The 24897-nt window shown below is 37.8% G+C and overlaps 1 protein-coding gene and 1 long non-coding RNA gene across 7 annotated transcripts in view; both read right to left on the reverse strand.

Moving 5' to 3' along the window:
• TMC1 (transmembrane channel like 1) overlaps positions 1-9254 on the reverse strand; it is a 141109-nt gene extending 131855 nt beyond the window's left edge. For 4 of the 6 annotated variants that reach the window (XM_007106604.4, XM_028493877.1, XM_028493873.1 and 1 more), the window contains exons 1-3: positions 9154-9254; positions 6707-6757; positions 4818-4980 (exon numbers count right to left, since the gene is read on the reverse strand). In XM_007106604.4, the coding sequence (XP_007106666.3) occupies positions 4818-4833 (16 nt within the window). In that variant the 5' untranslated portion in view covers positions 4834-4980; positions 6707-6757; positions 9154-9254. Of the gene's footprint in view, positions 1-4817; positions 4981-6706; positions 6863-9153 lie in introns of those variants that run through there. The other 2 variants (XM_028493875.1, XM_028493874.1) reach the window with 2 other exon arrangements.
• A 5676-nt stretch (positions 9255-14930) lies between these two features.
• Positions 14931-24897, reverse strand: part of LOC114486875 (uncharacterized) — a 10951-nt gene continuing 984 nt past the window's right edge. The window contains exons 2-4 of the long non-coding RNA XR_003681248.2: positions 24325-24393; positions 19879-20024; positions 14931-15142 (exon numbers count right to left, since the gene is read on the reverse strand). This is a non-coding gene — a long non-coding RNA (uncharacterized lncRNA). The remainder of the gene's footprint in view (positions 15143-19878; positions 20025-24324; positions 24394-24897) is intronic.

Consider the following 24897-nt stretch of genomic DNA (forward strand, 5'->3'; position numbering starts at 1 on the left):
TTAGTATTTCTGAATATTGGCATATGGAACTCAAATACTAAAAATCTGTATGTTTAGTAAAAAAACAGACCTGTAAGTACTACCTCAAAGTAAAAAAATATGTTTTGAAGGTATTTACCTTATATCATTTAAAAGTTATGGTAACTGAAGGAAATCCTCTAATACTCAAGCCAAAGCATACTATAAATGCAGTACTGGAATTTTTGCTTCCAGCCACAATGAAGTAATTAGGAATGCATTAACCCTATTACCTTAAGCAGCTAGACATCCAGACAAAATATATGAAACATCTCTTTTCAGACACTGCTCAACAGAAAGCTCAAAACAGTGATTCCTCGAAGAAGGAAAGCAAATAAGATGCACCCTGACATTGCCGGATCATTTTGTCTGAGGAGAGTTTCTAGGCTGCAACACAGGGAGGGGGAACCAAAACAGAGGCTTGTGGTCTCACTGAGTTAAGGAGACACAGTTCTGATTTCACACACACGCACACACACATACACACACACAGAGGCGGGGGAGATGGCGAGCTCTAGATCTGCACACAAATCTTTTCTAACTTTGGCTGAGTACTGATGTGTGCATACATGTGTGGTAACTACCAAGGCCAGAGAAAGGACACTAGAAAGGGTGGGCAGAATAGTTTCTGAAGTTCACAAGAGTCAGCAAAAGTTCGGATTTTCCAGCAGTCAGAGAGGAGAGACCCTGTAATTCAAGAAGCATTGGTTAGAGTCCTCAGAAAGTTATTGTCCAGACCAAATTAGCCCTGCTCTGAAAACACCCTAACACAGCTTAAAACCAAGTCTCAAAAGCATCCAGCTAATTTAAAGTTAATTGCATCCCAGAAAATAATCCAACAATATTTAAAGGAATACAGAAAAATCCAGGACCCAAAAACATAAAGTTTAACATTTCCAACAGTGAATTTAAAAATCACCAGGTAAGCAAAGAAGCTGGGAAAATAATGCCTTCCATCCAGAAGAACAATCAAATCAACTGATAGAAACAGATCCAGTAAAGACCAGCATGAGAGAATTAGCAGAGAACAATAGTAAAACAGCTATTATAAATACACTCCACATGTTTAAGAGCATAATGAAAAAAATAAAAAATATTTTAAAAATACAAACCAAACTCTATAGATGAAAAATACAGTATCTGAAATGTGAAACACATGGGATGGGATAAACAGTGGACTAGATGTTGATGAAGAAAAGAATACCAAACTTGAAGACATCAATTTTATTCAAAATGAAACATAGAAGGAAAATAAGATTAAAAATGAAAAGAACATTTGTGACTAGAGATGATGGTAAACAGTCTAAAATATATGTATTGGAGGGAGAGTCAGAAAAAAGTGAGGAAATAATGACCAAATTGTTTTAAATTTGATGGCAACTATAAACCAAATATCCAAAAATGTCAGCAAATTCCAAACAGAAAAAGAGATTAATAAAACTACACAAGGGCAGACCATAAACAAATTGCTAAAATGAACACTAGTAATGGGAACATCTTAAAAGTAGACAAAGAAAAATGACATAAAGATAAGAATGATCACAGACTTCTCATCAGAAACTATGAAAGACAGAAACCTTTAAACACTAAAAGGAAAAAAACCTAACAAACTAGAATTCTATTTCCATTGAAAATACCCTTCAAAAACTAAGGTAAAGACTCTTTCAAACAAAAGTTGAGAGAATTCATTGCCAATAGGCCTGTTTTACAAAAAATATTAAAGGAAATTATTCATGCAAAAGGAAAATGATACCAGATAGAGATCTGGATCTGAAGAAAAATCACTGGAAATGGTAAATATATTGATAAATATGAAAAAATTTTTCTTATTTTTCAAAATTTCTTTTAAAGATAAATGAGTATTTAAAGCAAAAATAATAATGATAGATTGTGGAGTTTATAATATATGTGGAAATAAAAAGTACAAAAACAATAACACGAAGTATAGGAGAGGGGAATAAAATTATACTGTAGTAATGCTCTTAAAATATATGTAAAGTGGAATACCATTATTTGAAGGTAGAATGTCATAAGTTAAAGCTGTATACTGTAAACACACTAAAATAGAATAACAACAAAAAAAGAGCTAATATACCAATAAAAGAGGAGATAAAATGAAATTTAAAAAACTCCAAAAGAAGTTAAAAGAATAAACAACAAAGATACATGGGTTAAAAGAAATAAAATAGCATAAAACACATTAAACATCATTAGCCATTAGGGAAATGCAAATTAAAACCACAATAAGGTACTACTACACACTTTCCCCAAAGGCTAAAATTAAAAAGACTCACTTGCAATATCAACTTTTGGTGAGGATGTAGATCACTAGCACTGTCATGTATTACTGGTGAAAGCACAAAATTATACAGCCACTTTGGAAAGTAATTTGGCAGATTCTTATGAAGTTAATCAAACACTTGCCATACAACCCAGCAATTCCAACTCATACATTCACACAAAGACACATACTCAAATGTTCATAGCAATTTTATATACGGAACATTTGGGGGAAGTAGAAATCTTGATTGTGGTGGTCATTATGGCATGTATACATTTGTCAAAACTTGCCAAAGTGTATATTTTAAATGTGTACAGTTTATTGTGCGCCAATTGTACCTCAATAACACTGTTTTTAAAAGTGGAATGAACGAAATGGAAATAAAACAGTGCCAACATTCTATCAGTCATAGGAATACCGTCCTTAGTCATCACTAATGGGCACTTCAGACCCAGGAAGTGCTGTCGACTTCAGAGAAATCCTGAAAGCACAGGCCAACCTGGAAACAAATACCTCAATGTTCCTAATTTTTAAAGGCCTTAAAGAACTTGCAAAGCAATGTTTCTGGCTCTGGTTTTGTTTTGATAATTATTCAGTACTGCCCCAAACACATTAATCTACAAATTCTTTGAGAAGAACTCTGTCACATCATGTTCTTCCCAGAGCACATAAAAAGAATCAAATGAATTGTTTGTTGAATGCACCAATAAGTGACCAAATGAATAAATGAATGAATGAATAAAATAAATTTCTATGGGAATTAATATCCCAACACAGCTGTATATTATTTATCTCTTGTAGAAAATGCTACATATCCATCTTTAAATATGATAAAAGATCATTTATTTGAGCACCACAAATCTAGAATTTTGAAGAATCTGAGTTTTATTTTTGCCTTGTTGAAAAAGAATCTGAGTTTTATTTTTATTTTTGCATTGTTGAAAAAAAATCATATGGCCAAACAATAGTATAGAAACAAGGCGATGACTGCCACCTTTATTTTGTATGTTATATCAGAGTTTACAGATGGCTTTCACAAACATTAACTCATCTAAGCCATTTAGGACCACTCTTTTACCAATAGGCAGTTTCTGTCTGTAAATCACAGAATCTATTGATGCACTGAAGGAAAATTTCTGAGGGCTTTTCTAGTTAATCTGTTAATCTGTTTCAAATAATGATGAAAGAGAGAGGGTGGGGAAAGATCTCAACATGTTACATTTTAAATTACAATTCAGGATAAGCATCATTTTTACAAATGGTTAGGATAGCCTGAGCAGCCTTATTGCAAGTTTTTATAAAAATTGTTGGAGTTCTAAAGAGAGCCTGCCAATACCTTCACTACCAAAATAGCCCGAGGAGTTTGAGGACCCCAGGTTGGAACACCCTAAAGGTGCTGAAGTTGAACATCTTATATAAAATTTGAACCCTACACTTATTAATGGAAAACCAACCCCACCTATTAAAAGCTAATATACAACTATGAGCTATTTCTAATAGCCTCTTTGGAAAAGTGTGTTGAGACTCAAAAGAAGTGGTTGGTTTTGTTTTTGTTTTTGTTTTCTAAAAGCAATGACCTGTTTTGATAATAATATTCCTAAGACTGCCCAGATGTTTGAAGTCCATAAGATAACTGAGCATATCAAATAGGATACTGCTCAGATTCTCAAGACACAGGCCTGGATGACTTTAATAGATTATCGCTACATGAGATCTCTGTCTCCACTTTCCGTTCTAAGATTAAATAAGTCAGCTAAAGGAACGACGGAGACCAAGGCTATTTGGATTAGAAGTTCTAGGCTGAAAAGCAAATATGCATTTCCAGGTTTTCCATGTTTAAAATTTTTACCAGTTTGTCTTTGGGGGACTGAAATGAAGATGACAACAGATCCAAATGTAAGCTGCATTAGCATCACAAAATGACAGCTGAACATGCCACCCACTATCTCCATAGTACTGAAAATGCACCTCTGTGACAAGTCACAGGTACCAAGAATGTTTCATCACATTGCTTCCCTTCACATAAATACCCCCCCCCATAGGGTTTTATGTCTCTCTTCTTAGCTTTCTCTGCCTTAATCCTCTTTCCTCTACTCTTCAGCTTTACTTAATTCAGAACTGTATCTAATTCACAAATTGAAGCAGGACAGGTCTCCCTCACAAACCCGGCCCACACACCAATCTGACAAGAGGTCACTGCTATGGACTAAACCCCAAGTAGGAGTTGCTGCACTGGAATATCAGTGTATTTTGCTTTCCCCCATTACCTTCTTAAATGAAAGAAAGGTAAGTTCAAGCACTTACTAGTTGGTGAAATCGTACATCCATTAAAGAAAAGAAGTTGAAGAAATATTGAACCCTTCCCAATTTCTCAAGAAACAAAGGGACTCTCCCCACAGAAAAAATAGAAAGGGGAATGCCCCAAAGAGGAAACAAAAATTGTGAAACAAACTTTTCAAAGTGCCCAATCTCTAAGAAAGGTAGAGTATCCTACAACCAGGTCTTTATTTTGAAATACCTTTCTTGGGCGGCATCCTGGTGGTTTCCTGTCAGAACGTCTTGGCTGCCGGTTAACTTGAAGAAGGATGACAGGTTGAAGGGACAGATGTTTCAGGTTTGGTCCAGCACATGCACACAGTTCTGCCTGTTGCTGAAAGTGCTCCCTGGTGCCATTTCACAGTCTGAAACATAAGAAGGTACTAATTTCCTCACCATTAAATTTTCATGAATGTTTAGTTTGCCATTTAGGGATGGAGTACTCAGGTCAAAAGGGTTGTATGTGGGGCTCATGTTTGAAATAAAACTTAGCTGGTCGTGCAAGTGGTATTCAAAGCAAATCTGGCTTCATCCCATTCTGTATGTGCTTCCCTGCCTCATTTTAAATACCTTCCATTCTAGGGTTTTATCCTAAATACATGCACAGAGGGCAGTGTAAGGGAAAGCACTTTTAGAAAAGTGAGAAATACTGACCACTAAGCAGACTTTGTAAATTAAATGAGTAAATAAAGAAGATACTCCTATGTGTGGAGTTCAGGTTTAAGCAGCAAAGCCACAGCGCATTCAGTTTAGCTGTCAATCTCAATGTGGGGAAGCTTGGAGATAATGTGTTCCTTTTCTCAAATTCTCTGAAAATAAAACTTGCTATAAGAGGAAACTGTTATTTTCTGGGAAGTTAAAAAAAATTTTTTTTTCTATTAACACTTCTCAAAGGAAGGTAGTAATCCTTGCTTTAAAATGGTAAACAAAAAATATTTCCGTCACTGAAAAGAAAGGGACAAAAAGTGCTGAAATCTAATGTTGCAAAAGAGGCTGCATTTTGAGAGGGAGAACACGGGCATTCTCTGGTTACTTCGGTGATAGCCACTGACCTTGGCAAGAGGAAACACTGTTTTGAAATGGATCCTGGTGGCACATTACACCAAGGCAGCTTTTGGCTTCACAGATGGATTTGTGCACAGATCCGACCCTTCTGGAATATAAAGCCTACTACATAGATTTTAGCTAAAGTGGTGTGTAGCACACCTGGAATTATGGTTTAAAACAAAGCTCTGTAAAGTGATGCTCACTTAGTTTTTTCCTATTCTGGACATTAGATCTCAACTGTAAAAGTAAGATAGGATATAGGTGATACAAGTACTTACATTTAAAGATTTACAATGAAAGTTAAAGTGGTTCTTTAACTTGGGAATTTATAAGGAAATTGAGAAGTTTTGTTGCAAATTGTTGGACCTATAATCTAGAGTGAGAACAGTATGTAATTTAATTTATATTAACTTTAAAAATACGTAAAATAACTCTAAATGCTATTCTAACAAAAACCATAATAAACTTATAAATAAATTAACAAAAGATGTTCTTCAAGCCTTGTGTCCAGAAAATTATAAAAACAATACTAAACAAAAGATTAAACACAGAAACCAACAAAGAAAAATAGATTAATTCACACATGTTAAAATTTAAAATTTCTATTCATCAAAAGATGTTTCAGAGAAATTAAAGTAGGAAATACTTACAACTCACACAACACTTCATAAGAGTATAAAAAACAAAGAACTACTTATCAACAAGAAGAAAATCAGCACCCCCAAAAGGGAAATAAATGGCCAAAGATTTGAACAAATATTACACATAGGAAGATATAAAACCTAATAAAAATGAACAAAACATCAGCAGTAATTTCACAGAAGAGGGAACACATAGCCAATAGACATATGAAGAAAGTTCCAATGTCATCTAGAGAAATGCAAATCGAGACCACAAGCAGCAGGGGCATGCTGGTTTAAACCTCAGAAGTTCCCGGGTGAAATTCAAAACTGGCTCCATGCATGGAGGGCAAGGGGAGACCAAAGAAAGAGGCAGGCCACTCCAGATTCATAGCTGGTGGCTTTAATAAACAAGGGAACTCACATTTGAGGTTTGTCTCTGGTGGTCGCAAGATGAGTAGATCTCGGCACTCCCCTGCAGAATGTTAAGGGTTTAAATAGAGGCTTTAACTGGGTTAGGTTTTGTATTCAGTCCAGATGGTCTCAAAAACACATTGCTCTTGCAGGACTGCGTCTTTGAGACGGCTCTGGTGCAGGGAAGGCAGGCGGAATGCACCTTCCAAGGACAGGGGAGGGGATAAGAAGCCTCCAATTGCCCGGGGCCAGCTTGAGGGTCAACAACAGTCACATCCTCTCGACGACCTCCTCCAGCTCTCCACCCCTCCTGCTGGCTCTTAAAATTTTACATGCAACCCTTTTTCCACAATGTGCCCTGAGTGGTCAACAAGAAATTTCATTAGCATGGCGCATTTGCGGCTATCTGGGTACATTAGAGGCAAATACCACAGCAACAATATGTGCACGTGCAAGAGAAAACACAAATTAAGGTAACAATTCACAATTAAGATACAATTTTTTCCATTAAAAGCCCCATGATCCAAACCACTGATTTATTAAGCTCCCTAGGTGGGGGCTGGATTACTCAGGGTGTTCACTTGTATCCCCATGTGATTTAGTAAAAATGCTACATGGTGTGAACATACACATTGTACTTGCGTAATGGCACAGGTGCCTCCTTGGGAGGCAGTAATATTGTCCAAGACCACCCTATTTCAGAGGACAGCTTTCCTCGTTAGAGACATTTTAGTGTTCAGCAAGGACAGGTTCTGTCCGCTATCATAAGGCTTGCTGGGTGAACTTAATAAGGGCTTTTATGTGAGCTATACCATGCTCCAGGCCAATGAAAGGAACAAAGATGGCAGCCAGATGATCATAGCAATGGAAAACAGAATGCACCCTTCTGGCCTTGAGGAGAAGGAGGTTGGCAACTTTTGTTGCCGTGGGATAGATTTTCTCCTGTGCCCAGGGAAAACCCAGGGTACAGTGGCTGAACCACCTAGATGGAAGCCATGGCCAAAGATTCATGCCACAGAACCACTGGGTTTAATTTGGGTCTCCCCAGGAAATACCTGTATGGTGTGACCATTCTGTACCAAACCAGTCACTATCTTTTGATGTAATAGAATGACTGCACAGTTCTGGTGATATCTATCTTATATCCCTGGTACAGTAAGGCAGGTTCTGTTTAAAATGCTTTTTCTGGTCCCAATGTAGGGGTGCATGGGTGCTCAAAGGTCCAAAAGCCGAGGTGAGTACATCCCAAATCTAAGTGTACCCACCCATGGCTCTGATGATGGTATTCATAGGACCCTTCTGGTCAGCAATTTGATGGGCTGCCTGTATAGTTTGATTGACATAAAAAGATTACCCATTGATAGTGTGTGCCACAGGCCAGGTTTTTGGATCAATATCGCTAATGTCAGATGAATTAAGAGTACTAATTCTAGTTTGTTCTTCCTTTTTGTACTGCTTTAGTGCTTTCCGATTCCCTCCCTGCAGTGGTGACACCAGCCATGTCAATCCCAAGAAGGTAGAGGAGGGCAGTTGCCCACAGTCCAACTTTCAGTGCAAAGGGAAATGGCCAGGGCTCATGAGTGATCACCAGCCAAAATGTTCTGAGTTCAGCCCATTGGCTGCTGTGGTTTGTTCCTGTTTCCATCCAGATGGTGTCAGTGTTGGGCTGAATAGCAAGTGCAGTCCATGTGGGTGGGTTGCCCCTACTAGACCCCTCTGTTTACTGGGCATCAGCAGCAATTTCCACTATTCCCTCTCTACAGCCTACAGGGGCTGCACAGGACTAGGGATAGAGGCATTTGGAAAACCAACACGTTCTACAGGGCCTAGTTGTACCTGCATTTCTAGAGACAGTGGGCTGGAGGACAGGTTAGTCCTCTTCTGCAAACAGGCATGCCTCTTAGTCAGAGTGGGAGTTTGAGCTATGGCAGAGGTAGGTCGGTGGAACATATTCTCAATCCAACCTTGATAGGAACAGAAGTTCTTACCATGATACACTGTTCTTTCATGAGAGGCTCTACTGGAAGAGTGCTGTGTATGCTGCTAGGAGCCACTGTTCTATGGGCTATACCAGGTTTCTGCCCCCTTCCAGAGTTGGGACCAAAATCCTAGGGCTACTCTCTCCTTCTGTTGTCTCTGCTACAGTTCCCAGCCCATACCTTCTGGAGTCACAGACACATCTAACTCAAATGGCAGCCCTGCTTGGGAGATGCCTAGAGCTTTAATCTCCTTAGTATGTTTGCCCTCCCAAAGGTGGCTCGTTGTTCTGATCTCCAGTCTCACACATGTCCTTTCTTTACCAGACAGTATAAGGAATGGAAACACTGTGCCAGGTAGAGAATAAAAGTCCTCCAAACCCCCAAAATTCCTATAAAAGCTTGCACCTTTTTCATGTTCTTAGAGATTAGCTAGGCTTGCACCTTGTCCATAATAGCTCTGGGACAATTCACATCTTACCTGATCATATGACTCCCGGAAACTTTACATTGGTGACTGCACCTTAGGTTTTCTGTGTATTCACCTCCCATACGCTTGCTCACAGGTGTTCCAGCAAAATCTGCAGAGTGTGAAGTCAGCAGAGGCAAGGCTTCATATGTCGACATTATATCATCAAAGCAATGGGCCCATTTTACAGAGGTGGGGAATAATAACAGGGACAGATCTCCAGGCACGATCCCATGACATTTTGTGGGGCTGTACAGGTATCCTCAGAGAAGAATTTGAAAAGTCCATTATCGTGCCTTCCACGTGAAAGCAAATTGAACTTGTGACTCAGCAGCCAAGGTATTCTGAAAAAAAAGCATTTGCTAAGTCCAGAACAGCATGGTCCACTCCTAGGACTATGGCCAAAGTATCCAAGATGGTGGCAATTTGGGGCACAGCTGCATGAATGGGGGGCATAACTTTGATCAATTCTCAGTAATCTGCCATGAGCTATCTGCCTTTTTTTACCAACCATAATGGGCTGTTGAAAGTGCTATGGACATGGTGTAGAACACCTATTCAGTGCAGTTCTTGGATAGTTTCTCCTATTTCCTTGACAATTACCACTCTTTGTTAGGGGGAAGCGTAGGCTTACTGATTCCCAGTTGGCATTTCCCCTCAGCAGTACTGGTTTGATTACTCTAACCTGGAGGCAGAATTCACCGAAAGAGGTTTGCAGAGTTTGGCCTTGCAGGATGTCCGTGCCCAATATCTTCTCTGGTATTGGAGAGATAAAATCCTCATGTTCTTGTGGGGAAGAACACACAATTTGCAGTGTCAAAGGGACCTTCCTGACCATAACCAACTGCCCTTGGAAACCATCGATGGCGCTGAAAGGCCCAGAAAATTCCTGAAATTTACCAGGTATTAGAGTATATTCAGCTCAAGTATCAATCAGAGCTGTCATCTTTTGTTTATTTCTGGGGTACCAGTGAATATTGAGCTCAACATGTGGCCTCCAATTGCCCCAAGGGGCTGCCTTACTGGCTGGGGTTGTTGTTGCTGTGTTTTTGCTTTCCTTTGAATTACGGGTCCAATGGCATGGGGTGTATCATCAGTTTCACTGTCAATCACCATAAAATCCTCCTTTGTTTTCCTCACTTTCCCAGGGAGTCCACCACTTAGTGTCCCAATCAGGCTTTGTCACAGGTGCTCAGACCTTAATCCATGGCAGCTTGAGCCCTCCTGGCCTTGCAAAACAGCATGCTAAAGTCTCCAACTTAATCATCCTGCTCTCCCACTTTGTCTGCCAGCCCCGAAGCGAGCAGGGCAGTGGACAGTGCACATCCTTCTCTAACCTCAGTTCTTCCAACTTTCTAACTCAAGCTTCAGCCTCTGGTTGGTCATCATTGTCAAGTCGTACTGCCCACCCTAGAGGCCAGCCCACTGCACAGCGGTTCATTTCTCTTCTTTGCAGCAGTGTGTTATGCTCAGTTCCTCAAACAAGTGCATTAAACCCGTGGGCATTTTCGGGGCATCACCATACTCATGTGGTGGTCCACAAGCATCTAACATATGAGCAACCCCTCTTGACATGAAGGATGATGGCCAACCCTGGGTTTTCCCTATGGATGCCTCTTTTCCAAGATCCATTTCTTCAGTCTCCTGCCCAGTTGGTTTTGCACCTACTTGGTAGGTGGCGATTTTAAAAAGCAAGGGAACTTACAGGAGAACTTGTCTTGGGCATCACGAGACAAGTAGATCTCTGTACCCACCTGCCAGGATCTTAGGAGTTTATATAGAGGTCTTAACTGGGTTCAGTCACATATTCACTCCAGATGGTCTCAACACCTTACTCTCTCAAGGCTATGTCCTCAAAACAGCTCTGGCTATGGGAATTGTAGGCAGAACATACATTCCAAGGACAGGGGAGGGGGTGAGAAGCCTCCAATTGCCCAAGTCCAGCTCATGGGTCAACCAGCGATCATATCCTCTTCATGACCTCCTCCAACAGGTATCAATTTTCACCCGTTTGGCAAGATTATTAAGCCTGACAATACCAAATGTTGGACAATTAGGACAAATAGGATCTCTTGTATGTGTCTTATAACAGTATAAATTAGCTCAACCACTTTGGAAAACAATCCAGTTAAATCCTGTGAAGATAAATTTTTGCTTAACTTATGACCTGGCAAATTTACTACTAAGAATATACAGAAGAAACTCTTGTACATATTCATGAGGATTCAAATACTATGCATTTTATCAGTACTGTTTTTGATAGGAAACTCTTAGCAAAACTTTGAAAAATATATAAATTATGGAATATAAAAATTATGGAATATTTACAAAACAGAATGTTATATAGCAATAAAAGTGAATATATCAACAAGCTAAAACCAAAAATTTATATGTAAATGCAAATAACTTAGAACTGGAAAAGCAACTTTCAAAAAGAAGAAAATAGCTGGAGGACACACACTACCTAACTTCAAGACTTACTAGAAAGCTACAGTAATCAAGACAATGTGATACTGGTATCCAGAGAGACAAAATGGATCAATGGAACACAAAATAGAGACCAGAAATAGACCCACACATACATGGTCAAAGGATTTTTAACAAAGGTACAAAGACAATTTAGTGGAGAAATAATAGTCTTTTCAATAAATTATGTCAAAACAACTGGATGTCCATACATTAAAAAAATGAACTTCAAAAGTCAGAAAGAGAAAGACAAATACCATATGATATCACTTACATGTGGAATTTAAAATGTGACACAAATGAACTTATTTACAAAACATAAATAGACTCACAGACACAGAAATCAAACTTATGGCTATCAAAGGGGAAAGAGGGTGGGGGAGGGATAAAGTAGGGGTTTGGGATTAGCAGATATAAACTACTATATATAAAATAGATAAACAACAAGGTCCTACTGTATAGCATAGGAAACTATATTAAATATCTTGTCATAAACCATAATGGAAAAGAATATGTATATATATGTATAACTGAATTACTTTGCTATACACTAGAAACTAACACAACATTGTAAATCAACTGTACTTCAACTTAAAAAAATGAACTTCAATCTGCATCTCACCACATACAAAAATTAACTCAAAATGGACTGTAAACCCAGTGTAAAATCTAAAAATGTAAAAATTTTAGAAGAAAACACAGAAGACTATGGTTAGGCAGAAACATTTTTTTTTTAGATATAATACCAAATGTTCAATCCATAAAAGAAAAAACTGATAAATTGGACTTTATTAAACTTCAGAATTTCTGCTCTTCAAAAGATACTTTAAGACAATGAAAACATAATCACAGACAAGGAGAAAATATTTGCAAATCATGCATCTGCAAAAGGACTCAAAATCAGAATATATAATAGAATACATATAACAACTCTCAAAAGTTAATAAGAAAACAAACAATTCAATAAAATATGTGCAAAAAATTTAAACAGATATTTCACCAAAGAAGACAATGATGGCAAATAAGCACAAGAAAAGATACTCAACATCACTAGTAATTAGAGAAATGCAATTAAAACTGCAGTAGATACCACTACAGATTTATTTAAATGGCTAATATTAAAAAGACTGGCTATACCAAGTGTTGGAGAAAGATGAAAAAGACTGGCTAATCCCAACTAGAACTCTCATACACTGCTGGTAGGAATGTAAAATGATACATACTATACTTTGGAAAACAGTTTAACAACTTCTTGAAAAGTTAAACGTACATTTACCATATGACCTAGCTATTTCACTCTAAGATATTTTTTTAACCAAAAGAAAGGAAAGCACATGTCCCTATAGAGATTTTTACATGAATGTTTATAGTAACCAAAACTGAAAACAATCCAAATCTCCATCAACAAGTTAATAGACAAATTGTGACACAGCCATACAATGGAATGCTACTTGATAATACTAAGGAATGAACTATTTATACATACAACAACGTAAATGAATCTCAAAATAATCATGCTGAGTGAAAGAAGCTAGATAGAAAAAAGTACATGCTGTATTATTTAGTTTTAAAAATTTTCTAGAAAATATAGTGACAGTGATAGTGATAGTTTTTATCTATCTAAGTTTTCAGGTTGTATACTTGAGTATGTCCAGTTTATTGTATATCAATTTTATCTCAATAAAACTATTAAAATAAAAGCTATGCATGGGCCAATAATAATAGTGTGTTATGAAACAAATACCAAGATTAATTTACTTTTGTACAATTGATACCCAAAAGGAGAGAGAGAAAGTAAGAAGGAAAGAGAAAAGGAAGAATAGAAGACGAGAAGAAGGGAGGGAAGGAAGGTAGGAAAAATACCTTCGAAAATTAGGTAGAAACAACCCAAATACAACATGGATAAATCTCAAATGTTTATGCTAGGTGAAAGACGTCTGTCTACAAAGGGTTCATTAGGATTCCATTTATATGACATTCTGGAAAAGGCAAAACTATAGAGACAAAAAAACATACCAGTGGTTCTCAAGAGCTGGAGGAATTGACTACAAAGAGGCACAAGGGAATTTTGGGGGATGGTGAAACTATTCTATATCTTGCCTGTGATGGTTGTTACATAAATGTAGGTGTTCGTCAAAACTCATAGAACTACGAACTTAAAAGAGTGAACTGATTACATATGAATTATATTCCAGAAAATCTGACTGAAAAGAAAAATTGGAAACTGACAACTCTTAGGTTAACTTTGGGCTGAAGTGATTTTTTTATGCCTATATTGAGTCTTTTAAAAAATGAAATTAATTGACAACAGAAAAAGAACATTTCATATTATCTGCCCAACCCCTGGAGACATCTGAGTTTAAACCCCTGCTTTAAACCCATTTCAACTAACACCTTAATAGCATGATCTATTACCTAGCCATGAATAAATTTGTCTGTAGGAACAGAACAGGCAATGTGTGGGATGGTTAGAGATACAGGGAGACAGGGACTGCTGGGATCCTATAGTTAGTACATAGATCATAAGAACCTGGAGGATAGGAACTGCAACTTAGGACTCATGAATAGGAAATTACAGCTGAGTGTTTGATCTGAAGGAGACAAAAATATAGCCACAGTTTGTGTGCTATTTTATCTATCTGATGAGGGTTCTTAATCATCAAAATCTAAAAGCAGGAATACTAGAATCTAAAAATTAGTTTATTTTTATTTTAAATAACAAGCATAGTGCCTCATACATAATAAGTGGTCCATAATTGTCAGTTGGAAGGAAAATGAAGGAGACTAAAAGATGAAAGGGCTAACTGCATGATACAATATCTATGCAGTTGCGCGGGATCTCACGAATAGAAGGGCCCCATTCTTGACTTAATGTTCTGCTGTTGCCACCTTGAAATTCTTAATAATTTTTTAACATGAGGCTCTACATTTTCAGTTTGCACTAAGCCTCATGAATTGTGTAGCCAGAACTAAATCCAGGAGATTCTGGAACCATCACTGAACTTTCTCTAATAGAGGACAGTGAAGAAGACTGTTTTTGACATGGTACATCCATTTGACATTGTCATAAAGATGTAAGACACATAGTAAAGCACAATTTCAAGCTATAAGACCTATTGAGGTGCATCGACAAACCACAGAGGCAACACATAGATCAAACTGGAGGGTGGCAATCAGACTACATGTATATGACTACATAGCTATTTTTAAGTTGACAGATTGGATAACCCCTGAAGGAAAAAAAAAAAATCAAGAATGGAAGTAGTACCTACAACCCCAAAATAAATCACAAGCAGCTGGTATGGGAAAGACTGCCACTCAAGTGTCACTGGTTTGTGCCACATCCACAAACATGATTATGACCACCCCAATTCTAGTCCATCTTGCCTGCCAACTGAAAAGATGGGCATGTCTAAGAAATTTATTTAAATTTTCATCCAAAATCAAATCCCAACTAAAAACAACTCTGACAGGAAGGGTGAGGTGAGGTAAAGGCTTGTGGTCTCAGTTTCTTAAATGTTGTCTGATGCTTCATCTAGAAAACATAAGAGGAGATAGGCACTGGAATGAGTTTATTAATGTTAAATATACTTTCCCACATTTGGAAAGTGTCTTTTCATTCAGGCCAGTCACCCTCTCACTAGACCTGAATACAGTTAAGCCCAAATCAAGAGATGAGTGATGACTGTACTGGGGCCTTCTCATCACGGTTACTTTTGTACTATACATCAGTGACCATGCAATTGATCATCCAAATCAGGACACTTTTGAGAGTGCTAAAATGTTAAGCTGTAAAGGACACTGGGACACAATGGACACAAACCATGGTTCTCCCAGGCCAGCTATGACATATAGTCACCCTAACTGTAATATTATCATGCATAATGCAGGCATCCCATTAACCTTCAGTAGTACCAATACACATCATCAATAAAAATGACAATTACAAAGACATTGACGTACATGTAGCAAGTGCTTTTTCTGTGCTGGGCATTATGCTAAGCACTTAATTTTTTTAAATTTTATTAATTTATATTTTATTATTTTTAATGCATTTTATCAGAAATGCATTTTCTGATTGTATATGTAGGTGCATAATGCTTTTGCAAATTGGCCTATGGAATTGGTTCTTTGGTCTATTTTAAATTATTTTGATGCAAAATGCAATTAATTTTGGTTGCTGGAGTTGGGGAAGGGGTGGATAGTGCCTAAAGAACTAAGAAAGATGAACAATGAAAAAAAATAGCTAGTTTAAAATGTAGATAATGGAAAATTAAATTATATTTGAGGGCAGCTTGAGTATGATATGTAATTTTAAAATAAATACAATCCTTGTTTAATTAAGAAAAGATAATTTTGGTGTTAAAATTCCTTTAATTTATTCCTCTACATATTAGATAAGACTGCTTATTTTAATAACAAATATTATAGTAGTTAAATTTCAAGCATATATTTTACATGAGTAACTCTGCCAACATATGTGGAGACCAGAGAAGAAGCTTATAAATTACTTCAAGGCTTTATACATACATCCAAAAACAACTTCTGCAGAGAAAATCCTTGGGAAAATGTCAAATATTTTTTATATATTAACGTGGCTTCTAAAAATATATATAGATACATAGGTAGAGTTATGCTATTTCTATCATTACCTAATAAAAAGTCTACAAAATTTATTTTCCCTTTCTCAAAGGATTTTTCTAAGAAATAATTAGGTTTCTAAGACTGTGAACATTTTGCAGTCTTAAAGTCAGTTGCTATAAAAATTCAAGGGATTAGAAGTAGTATGCTAATCTATATTTATTAATTGTGTGGACCACATTTAAAATTATGAATCCTACTTTCTTTTTTTTTTTTTTTGTGGTACGCGGGCCTCTCACTGTTGTGGCCTCTCCCGTTACGGAGCACAGGCTCCGGACGCGCAGGCCCAGCGGCCATGGCTCACGGGCCCAGCCGCTCCGCGGCATGCAGGATCTTCTCAGACCGGGGCACGAACCCGTGTCCCCTGCATCGTCAGGCAGACTCTCAACCACTGCGCCACCAGGGAAGCCCAGAATCCTACTTTCTTAAACTTATGGTTAGCATTCTTTAAAATATCTTTCTGTGCATTATGTAAATTCATATCCCAGAAATTGCAAACAAACCCACAAAACATTAGAATAAATTACATTAAAATATCACCAGCAGTTATTTCCCATGAATGAAATTTTTAACACATTGATATAACTCTATATTTCCTGACTATAAAAATAAATGCATACTTATGGCAAAAAAATAACAATGAAGAAGAAAAGCATAAAGATGAAAGTAAAAATTACATGCTCAGAGGGATTATGAATTGCTTAACTCCTTTATGTTTTTCAGTAATTTAATGATTTTTACAGAAAATGGGTATCAATTTTCCAATCAAGATGAACAATGATTGTGCAGTAAAGTGAAATAAAATGCAACTAATTCGTTAAGTGTAAAAAGGAATGAGGAGATATGACTGTGTTTTCTATAAAGAAACCCTTGACCATTCTTAGAAAAATTGGGCTTTAGTCCCAAACCTGACATGTAGTAGCTCTGCCACCTTAACCAAGTGTCACTAGCCCTCTCTGTAAGATAAGACAGAAGGAGATTTTCTGTCAATTCATTCTCTCTGCTCATGTATTTCTGTCTGTGCCTTAATTCAGCCAAAACTATTGAGAACCCACATATAACAGGGCCAGGAATAGTATAATGGCATAGTGAACAACACAGTCGGTATTTTTATTAACTCTTTCCGGCTCCTTTGTGCAGATAGGTTAGAGATGGGGGTGCAGTAAAGTGGGACAACTGACAGGAGACTGCTATAGTGCAGTGAGCATCGATGGGGGCCCTGGACTACAATGACAGCAGTGAACGCTGGGAGTCAGATGACTTCAAGACATATTTAGACTTAGAATAGTCAAGACTAGCTGATGAATTTAAAGAATTGTAGGAAAAAGCAAGGAAAAGGAAGATTCAAAAATAACTCCCAGGCTTCCAGGCTTTAATTACTCATGAGAAGAAAGCAGACATTATAGTGTACAAGGAATGATAGATGATTAGTGTACGAGAAAATAAGATCCTTTTAGATAGAAAATCAGAGTAATAGGATAGATAAATATTGGTCTTGTATAGGCAGGTGATGGGGTGTGGGGCTTAAGGCATATGTTTTAAATAGGAGACCAGGAAGGGACTGTCTGAGAAGTTGCATTTAAATTGGGACCACAGTGAGTTCTCTAGAATGGGGGACATGATCATCATCTACACTACTTCAGGATAAAACTCTGAAAATTATAGCAATTCAAAAAATTTCCCTCAGATTTCCCTTCAAAATTCACTAGATAGTCAAATGCTCTACCCCTGAGCTATACAGAATGAAGTAAGTCAGAAAGAGAAAAACAAATACCGTATGCTAACACACATATATGGAATCTAAAAAAAAAAAAAATTGTTCTGAAGAACCTAGGGGCAGGACAGGAATAAAGACACAGACATAGAGAATGGACTTGAGGACACGGGGAGGGGGAAGGGTAAGCTGGGATGAAGTGAGAGAGTGGCATGGACATATATACACTACCAAATGTAAAATACATAGCTAGTGGGAAGCAGCCACCTAGCACAGGGAGATCAGCTTGGTGCTTTGCGACCACCTAGAGGGGTGGGATAAGGAGGGTGGGAGGGAGATGCAAGAGGGAGAGGATATGGGGATATATGTATGAATATAGCTGATTCATTTTGTTATACAGCAGAAACTAACTGTAAAGCAATTATACTCCAATAAAGATGTTAAAAAAAATTACTAAGTAGTCATTTCTGTGCTAGACTATATTTTTAAAAAATCAGGAATTCCTTATTAATGGAACACTCATTCTCTTATACTTTTCCAGTTATGAAGATGTTTATGCAGAATCCCCTATATCCAAGAATGTGGCCTGAACAACTTAGAAGAGAAGGGATTTTTCCACTGACTTTCTAGGATTCGTTAATGAAACTATATGTCAACATGGTTGTCAGGCAAATTTTCAAGATATATCTGATCCTATCAGATGCTAGGTATGACACAGTGGGATATCCATGAGGTTTTCTTGGTGATCTTGATTAGTCTTCTAAAATTTAGACTTCTATTCTGACACTAGAAGAATAATTCAGAGTTGAATGGTTATGGCTAACCAGAGAGATTAACTTAAAAACTTAAACAGTTCAGAGGAATAAAGTGTTCTAATTATGAAACTGATAGGAGGTACTATATCCAAAATACACTGAAGAGCTTGTAGAAGACCTGCCAACTGGGGACAGAGACAGGGCAGAACCATGGGTAGGATTTATACTTCTTGAATTTTCAGGTCAAAGGATGTATTGATTAGGAAAATCTTGAGTAAGTGAAAATAGATCCAGCACTCAGAACAATAAGATCTCTATGCCAGACATGTCAATACTAGGCCATTAAAATAGGCTTGTGAAAAGAGAAAATAATAGGCAGTTTAATAATATGTCCCTGTGAAATCTCTGAACTTTAGAAAATAAACAAATTGGTCATCATTGGTAAACAGCAAACATCTGAAATGCTCCAGACCTGAGGAACTCTGAACACCACGGAGGGCTGCTGACGTTTTTGCTTGTCTCCCCCATATTTCTTCTCATTAGTTGATTGAAAAAAAGAACATTCAATAGAAGTTCTAGGCTTCTTTTTTTAGGGCAGAGTTTCTCAATATTGGCCCTATTGACATATTTGACAAAATAATTCTCTTTGTGGGGGGATCATCCTCTAAATTGTAGGATATTTAGCAACATCCCTGGCCTCTGCCCACTAGATGCCAATCGCACAAGCCCCCAAGTTATGACAACCAAAACTCTCCACACATTGACAAATGTCTGCAGGAGACAAAAACCACCGCTGGTTGAGAACCACTGCTCTAGGCTGACAGTTACTGTATACCATAGATTCAAAGATCCACACATTGCTGTATTCTTTATTATTGAAAGAATTAAAAGCACTGGAAAGATCTGGGACAGAAATATACAAGGCACCAATCCCCAAACTGTGCCATTTTATTTATTCCATACCACATTGCTAATTATATAATGAAATCTTAGAAAATGAGCCTTTTGAATGACCTCATTTTTCATAATTATTCTTAGAAATTGTACAAGTCCAAACAAGTTAGATATGTTACTATTTGAAATGTACACATATTTCTTGACCAAATGCACTTAGTAAGGCTCCTTTAAGCTGGCCCATCCTCAGATCAGGGCAGGTCTTACCTGCTATGGGTAGAAGCTTGGTCTTTATTCTGTTGCTTGGCAGAGACAGAAGGCAGACTAGACATCACAGGAAGAATGGAAGATCACTTCAACACTATTCTGGATCCCAGATTCCCTTTTCTTACCTTTAACTCTGGCAGATTTCCCTGTATAATGAGAGTGTCCTAGTCTGTTCAGGCCACTATAACAAAGTACCACAGACTGGGTGGCTTATAAACAACAGAAATTTATTTCTCACAGTTCTGGAGGCTAAATTTATTTCTCACAGTTCTGCTTGGGTGTCAGCATGGTTGGGTTCTGATAAGAGCCCTCTCCTAGTTGCATACTGCAGTCTTCCCATTTTATTCTCACCTGGCAGAAAGAGGACTTGAGACCTCTCTGTAGTCTCTTTTATAAGGGCAGTAATCCCATTCATGAGGGTTTTACCCTGATGATCTAATCACCATCCAAAGGCCCTCCCACCCACCTCCTAATATCATCACATTATGAGGATTTCAGCATATGCATTTTCTGGGAATACAAACATTCAGTCCATAACAGGGAGCTACCCTATTTAGTGAAGCTGAAAGGTCCAGCAGTCATAGAAGAGAGAAACTGTCTCTAAGGGGTGAATGTATATGTGCTAAAGACAACTGTTGTAGGGCACGCATTCAGTGAGGTGATGTGACTCTGTCTGGGTTTATATCAGATTTGCCTAAAGACACAATCTGCTTAATCATAGTTTCCCCTATCTCCGAACTCCAGATTGCCATCACCCCTGGCAAGTCTATCTCATAGCTCCTCTCTATGCATGCTTTAAACTCTTATTCCCATTGCTAGCTGCCTGATTCTGATTTTCCCAAATCAAATTCAAAAGAGGAGAGAGAATTTGATTGACTTACCCCATCTTTTCAAATAATAATAATAACAATAACATGCAACAGGATTAGGTATCATGTACCAAACAGCATATGGATTAACTCTAAATCCTTACTTCAAACAAATCAAATAGGAATAATCATTAAGCTCATTTTATGAAAGAAGAAAATGAAGATCAAAGTCAAGTGGCAAACCTTGGATTTGGACCTAGACAGTCTGACTCAGCTCCCATTCTTTTAATCATCTATAATTTGATGGTCATGGGTCAGGTGCCCACCATGGTCCAATTTTGGCTGTACCCGAGTAGGACAAAGCATGTGGTCCCCACAGTAGGAGCTGAGGGCAGTGCCACATCATTTAAAAGTGGCCTAGGCATGTGGCAGGAAACTACCTTTGACCTAACACAATAGCCATCCAAAAGGGCAACAAAGGCCACTTTAAACATGAAGTGAATAACTGGTTAGCAAAAATATATTTCCTGTACCATGAAAAGAGCAAAAACAGAAAAGGTAAGGCCAAGCTTTCCCTTTAAGCAACAAAATATATCAAGTTATTATGGATCCATAGATTTGTTGAGCAAATTGGATAAGGAAAAATTCTACACATCTTTTAAATGCTAACATTCTTGTTATTAAATTATGTTTTTGAATCATCTCTCAGTGATTAATGTACACTGCAGAGCGCATTTTATTTTATTTATATTTTATCTTATATTTTGCAGAAATGTATATAGGGGTAGAGAGCTTCTACTTCTAAAAGTACATCTTTCTACCACCTTTGTCAATGAAAGTGTGCCTACCTCATTTTGAATATCTACTTAAAAAAATTCTTTTTGGCTGCATTGGGTCTTCATTGCTGCACGTGCACTTTCTCTAGTTGCGGTAAGCGGGGCCTACCCTTCATTGCGGTGCGTGGGCTTCTCATTGCGGTGGCTTCTCTTGTTGCGGAGCTCGGGCTCTAGGCACGCGGGCCTCAGCAGTTGTGGCTCGCGGGCTCCAAAGCGCAGGCTCAGTAGTTGTGGCGCACGGGCTTAGTTGCTCCGCGGCATATGGGATCCTCCCAGACCAGGGCTCGAACCCGTGTCCCCTTCAACACAGTCATTTTATTCCATTACATTTTTAATATTTATTCTGTTTATATTATCTTTGTTGGTTACTTAGGAGTACTTAAAGTTCTTGGCTTTGGCTTAAACTCCATTCTTTGCCCTCTATATCTATGACCTTTTCCTTTTCCATCTTCTTGTCCTTTTACTCTATGTTCTGCAAAAATTTCTCGTTTGTTTTCCATGTGAGTATATGCATCATTGACCGTGCTCTTTACTCCCTCGGCATGAATGTTTTATTGTTTTTGCATTGCTTTAGTTCCTTATCACTCTTTACTATCTCTCCCATCTCTTTCAGTCTCACTTGGTATCTTCTCAACCCGGCTTGTTCTTTCCTCGTAGCTTTGTGCTGTTTCATAATGGTCATGTTTTCTTACACCCTGCTCTTATTTTTATGGGCTTCATTAATGTCTTTTGTGATTGTTCATCCTTGACAAGGAGACACTCGTTCAGATTTGCTATTCTCAAAGAGGTAGAGTGTGTGGATGGCTGATGTTTTCAGAGCCACCTGCTCTCCCTAACAACTTACTTTCTGCTTTCCCTAACAACTTACTTTCTAAAGAGATAGGAGCTTTGAGAAAACGACTGTTCGGGAAGGTGGCATTTGATGTGAGACTAGCTATGGGGCATTGTAGCCTGAGAGATATAGTTCTCAAAATAAAATGTCATACTCTTTAATAGACCCTGTACTACATAACAATTTGTAGACTGTAGATTGTAATTTTTCATGAATTCCATCTTTCCAGAAAAACAAAAGGGCAAGTAGCTTAGGGAGAAAAGATCTCATTTGAGTTCAGCAGAGCTATTCCAAGAGAAAGTTTGCCAATACTGGGAATTTTTTAAAAGAATTATCCCCTTGCTGGCCAGGTCTATCTGAGAATAGTTTACCAGACAACAGTAAACAAAAAAATAAAACTGGACTCTACAAGCACCTTTTCCTATTCATTAACAAAATATTTAGTATTATTTCTGACAGTTAAACATCATTAAAGAATATATGGAAGGGGCTTCCCTGGTGGCGCAGTGGTTGCGCGTCCGCCTGCCGATGCAGGGGAACCGGGTTCGCGCCCCGGCCTGGGAGGATCCCACATGCCGCGGAGCGGCTGGGCCCGTGAGCCATGGCCGCTGAGCCTGCGCATCCGGAGCCTGTGCTCCGCAACGGGAGAGGCCGCAACAGAGGGAGGCCCACGTACCACAAAAAAAAAAAAAAAAAAAGAATATATGGAAAATGCATAAAAGTAAAAAGAAAAAATTCCCCATAGTCCTATCACTAAAACCCAACTACCACCATTAACATTCTGTGGATTTATTTCCAGTTTCTTTTTTAATGTATACTTTTATTGGGTGTTAGGGGAGTGGAAGACAAGGGATACAAATGTGTGTGTGTGTGTGTGTGTGTGTGTGTGTGTGTGTGTATACAAAATGCATAGTTTTATATGGTGTAGGGGAGTGGGAGAAGGGATATATACGTGTGTGTATATATATGTATATATACAATTTCAGTATCCTACTTTTTTAGCTAGAATTGTGTTAAATGTATTTTATATGTTATTCATAAACATATTTTTAATGGTACCTTAAGTTGCATCAAAGTGATGTACTATGGCAACTTAGGCTGATTCTAATGATTCGCCATTAAAGAAACTTGCAATAAATATTTATAATAACTCTCTTATTACAGAGTTCCAAAACTAGTGCCATTGATTCAAAGGGCATAAACATTTAAAATATCTTAACATATATTTAACTTTACAAAAGTGTTAGACCAGTTTATAGAACAATCAGCAAAATACAAATATGCCTAGCTCATCTTATCCTTATCAATACTGGATATTTTTATTAGTTTCATCCTTTGGTTGGGTTAATTTTTTTTCTTTACTTTGATTACCAATAAGACTATTTTTCCCATATACTTGTGTGCCAATTGCATTTCCTCTTTGGGAAAATACTATGATAGTACAGTGTGTCTTCAAAAGATAGGACGGAAAATATTTATCTTATCAGTACAATTTTGAAAGTTTATGGTCATTACAAAAAGTAAAATTCCTGATTTCACCATTCTCAAAGCCTTTTTTTTTGGCCATGCAGCACATGGGATCTTAGTTCCCCTACCAGGGATCCAACCTGTGCCCGCCTGCAGTGGAAACGCAAAGTCTTAGCCACTGGACCGCCAGGGAAGTCCCTCTCAAAGCCTTTTATTCTCATTTCCCATCACCCTGCCACCCATTACCACTACGTTCCAGGTAAACCAAACAATTTTCAGTTTTTCATATAAGCCATATGTTCTCCATCACTTGACTTTGCACATGCTGTTCCGTTTGAATGTCCTTTATCTTACCTCAGTCAAACACACGACACACAACACACATGCACACAGAGCCTGTGGTCTTTCCCAGGCTCTAGTAGTAGCTTGTTGTTATATTTCTCATAATGTCTAACATCCTGCACCATAATCATTAATATTCTTTCTAGACTTTCCCACTAACCTGTGGGTTCTGTGAAGGCAGGGACACCTCATCTTTGATCTCTAGATTCCACATCATTTATCATCATGTCTAGAAGAAAGCAGAAGTTCAGTAAATGGTTCTTTGAATATGAACAGTATTGACTAATAAACACAGTTGCCTTCCTAGTGATAGAACTGAGTGTCATTCCCAGTAATTGTCATGACTTTAAGGGGCAGCATGTTTGAGTGGAAAGAATATAAACTTCAGAGTTGGCCGAACTTAGGTTCAAACTCCCCGCTTTGCTATTCAGAGTCCTTGGAGTAATTACCTAATATTTTTGAGACACAACTGGAACAAATGGTGATCATAAAACATACCTTAATAGGATTATTTGACTATAAATTAGGTAATGAGTATATGAAAGAATGTAGTATATAGTAGTTGCTCAATAAATAATAGACATTTTTCTAGTTACTGCTGTATGTTTACAATATAGCTTCATTTCATGTATATTTCCATTATAATAAATAAATCCAAAAATGGGCAGAAGATCTAAATAGACATTTCTCCAAAGAAGATATACAGATAGCCAACAAACACATGAAAGGATGC

The sequence above is a fragment of the Physeter macrocephalus genome, chromosome 9 (genome assembly GCF_002837175.3).
Source record: "Physeter macrocephalus isolate SW-GA chromosome 9, ASM283717v5, whole genome shotgun sequence".
NCBI lineage: Eukaryota > Metazoa > Chordata > Mammalia > Artiodactyla > Physeteridae > Physeter > Physeter macrocephalus.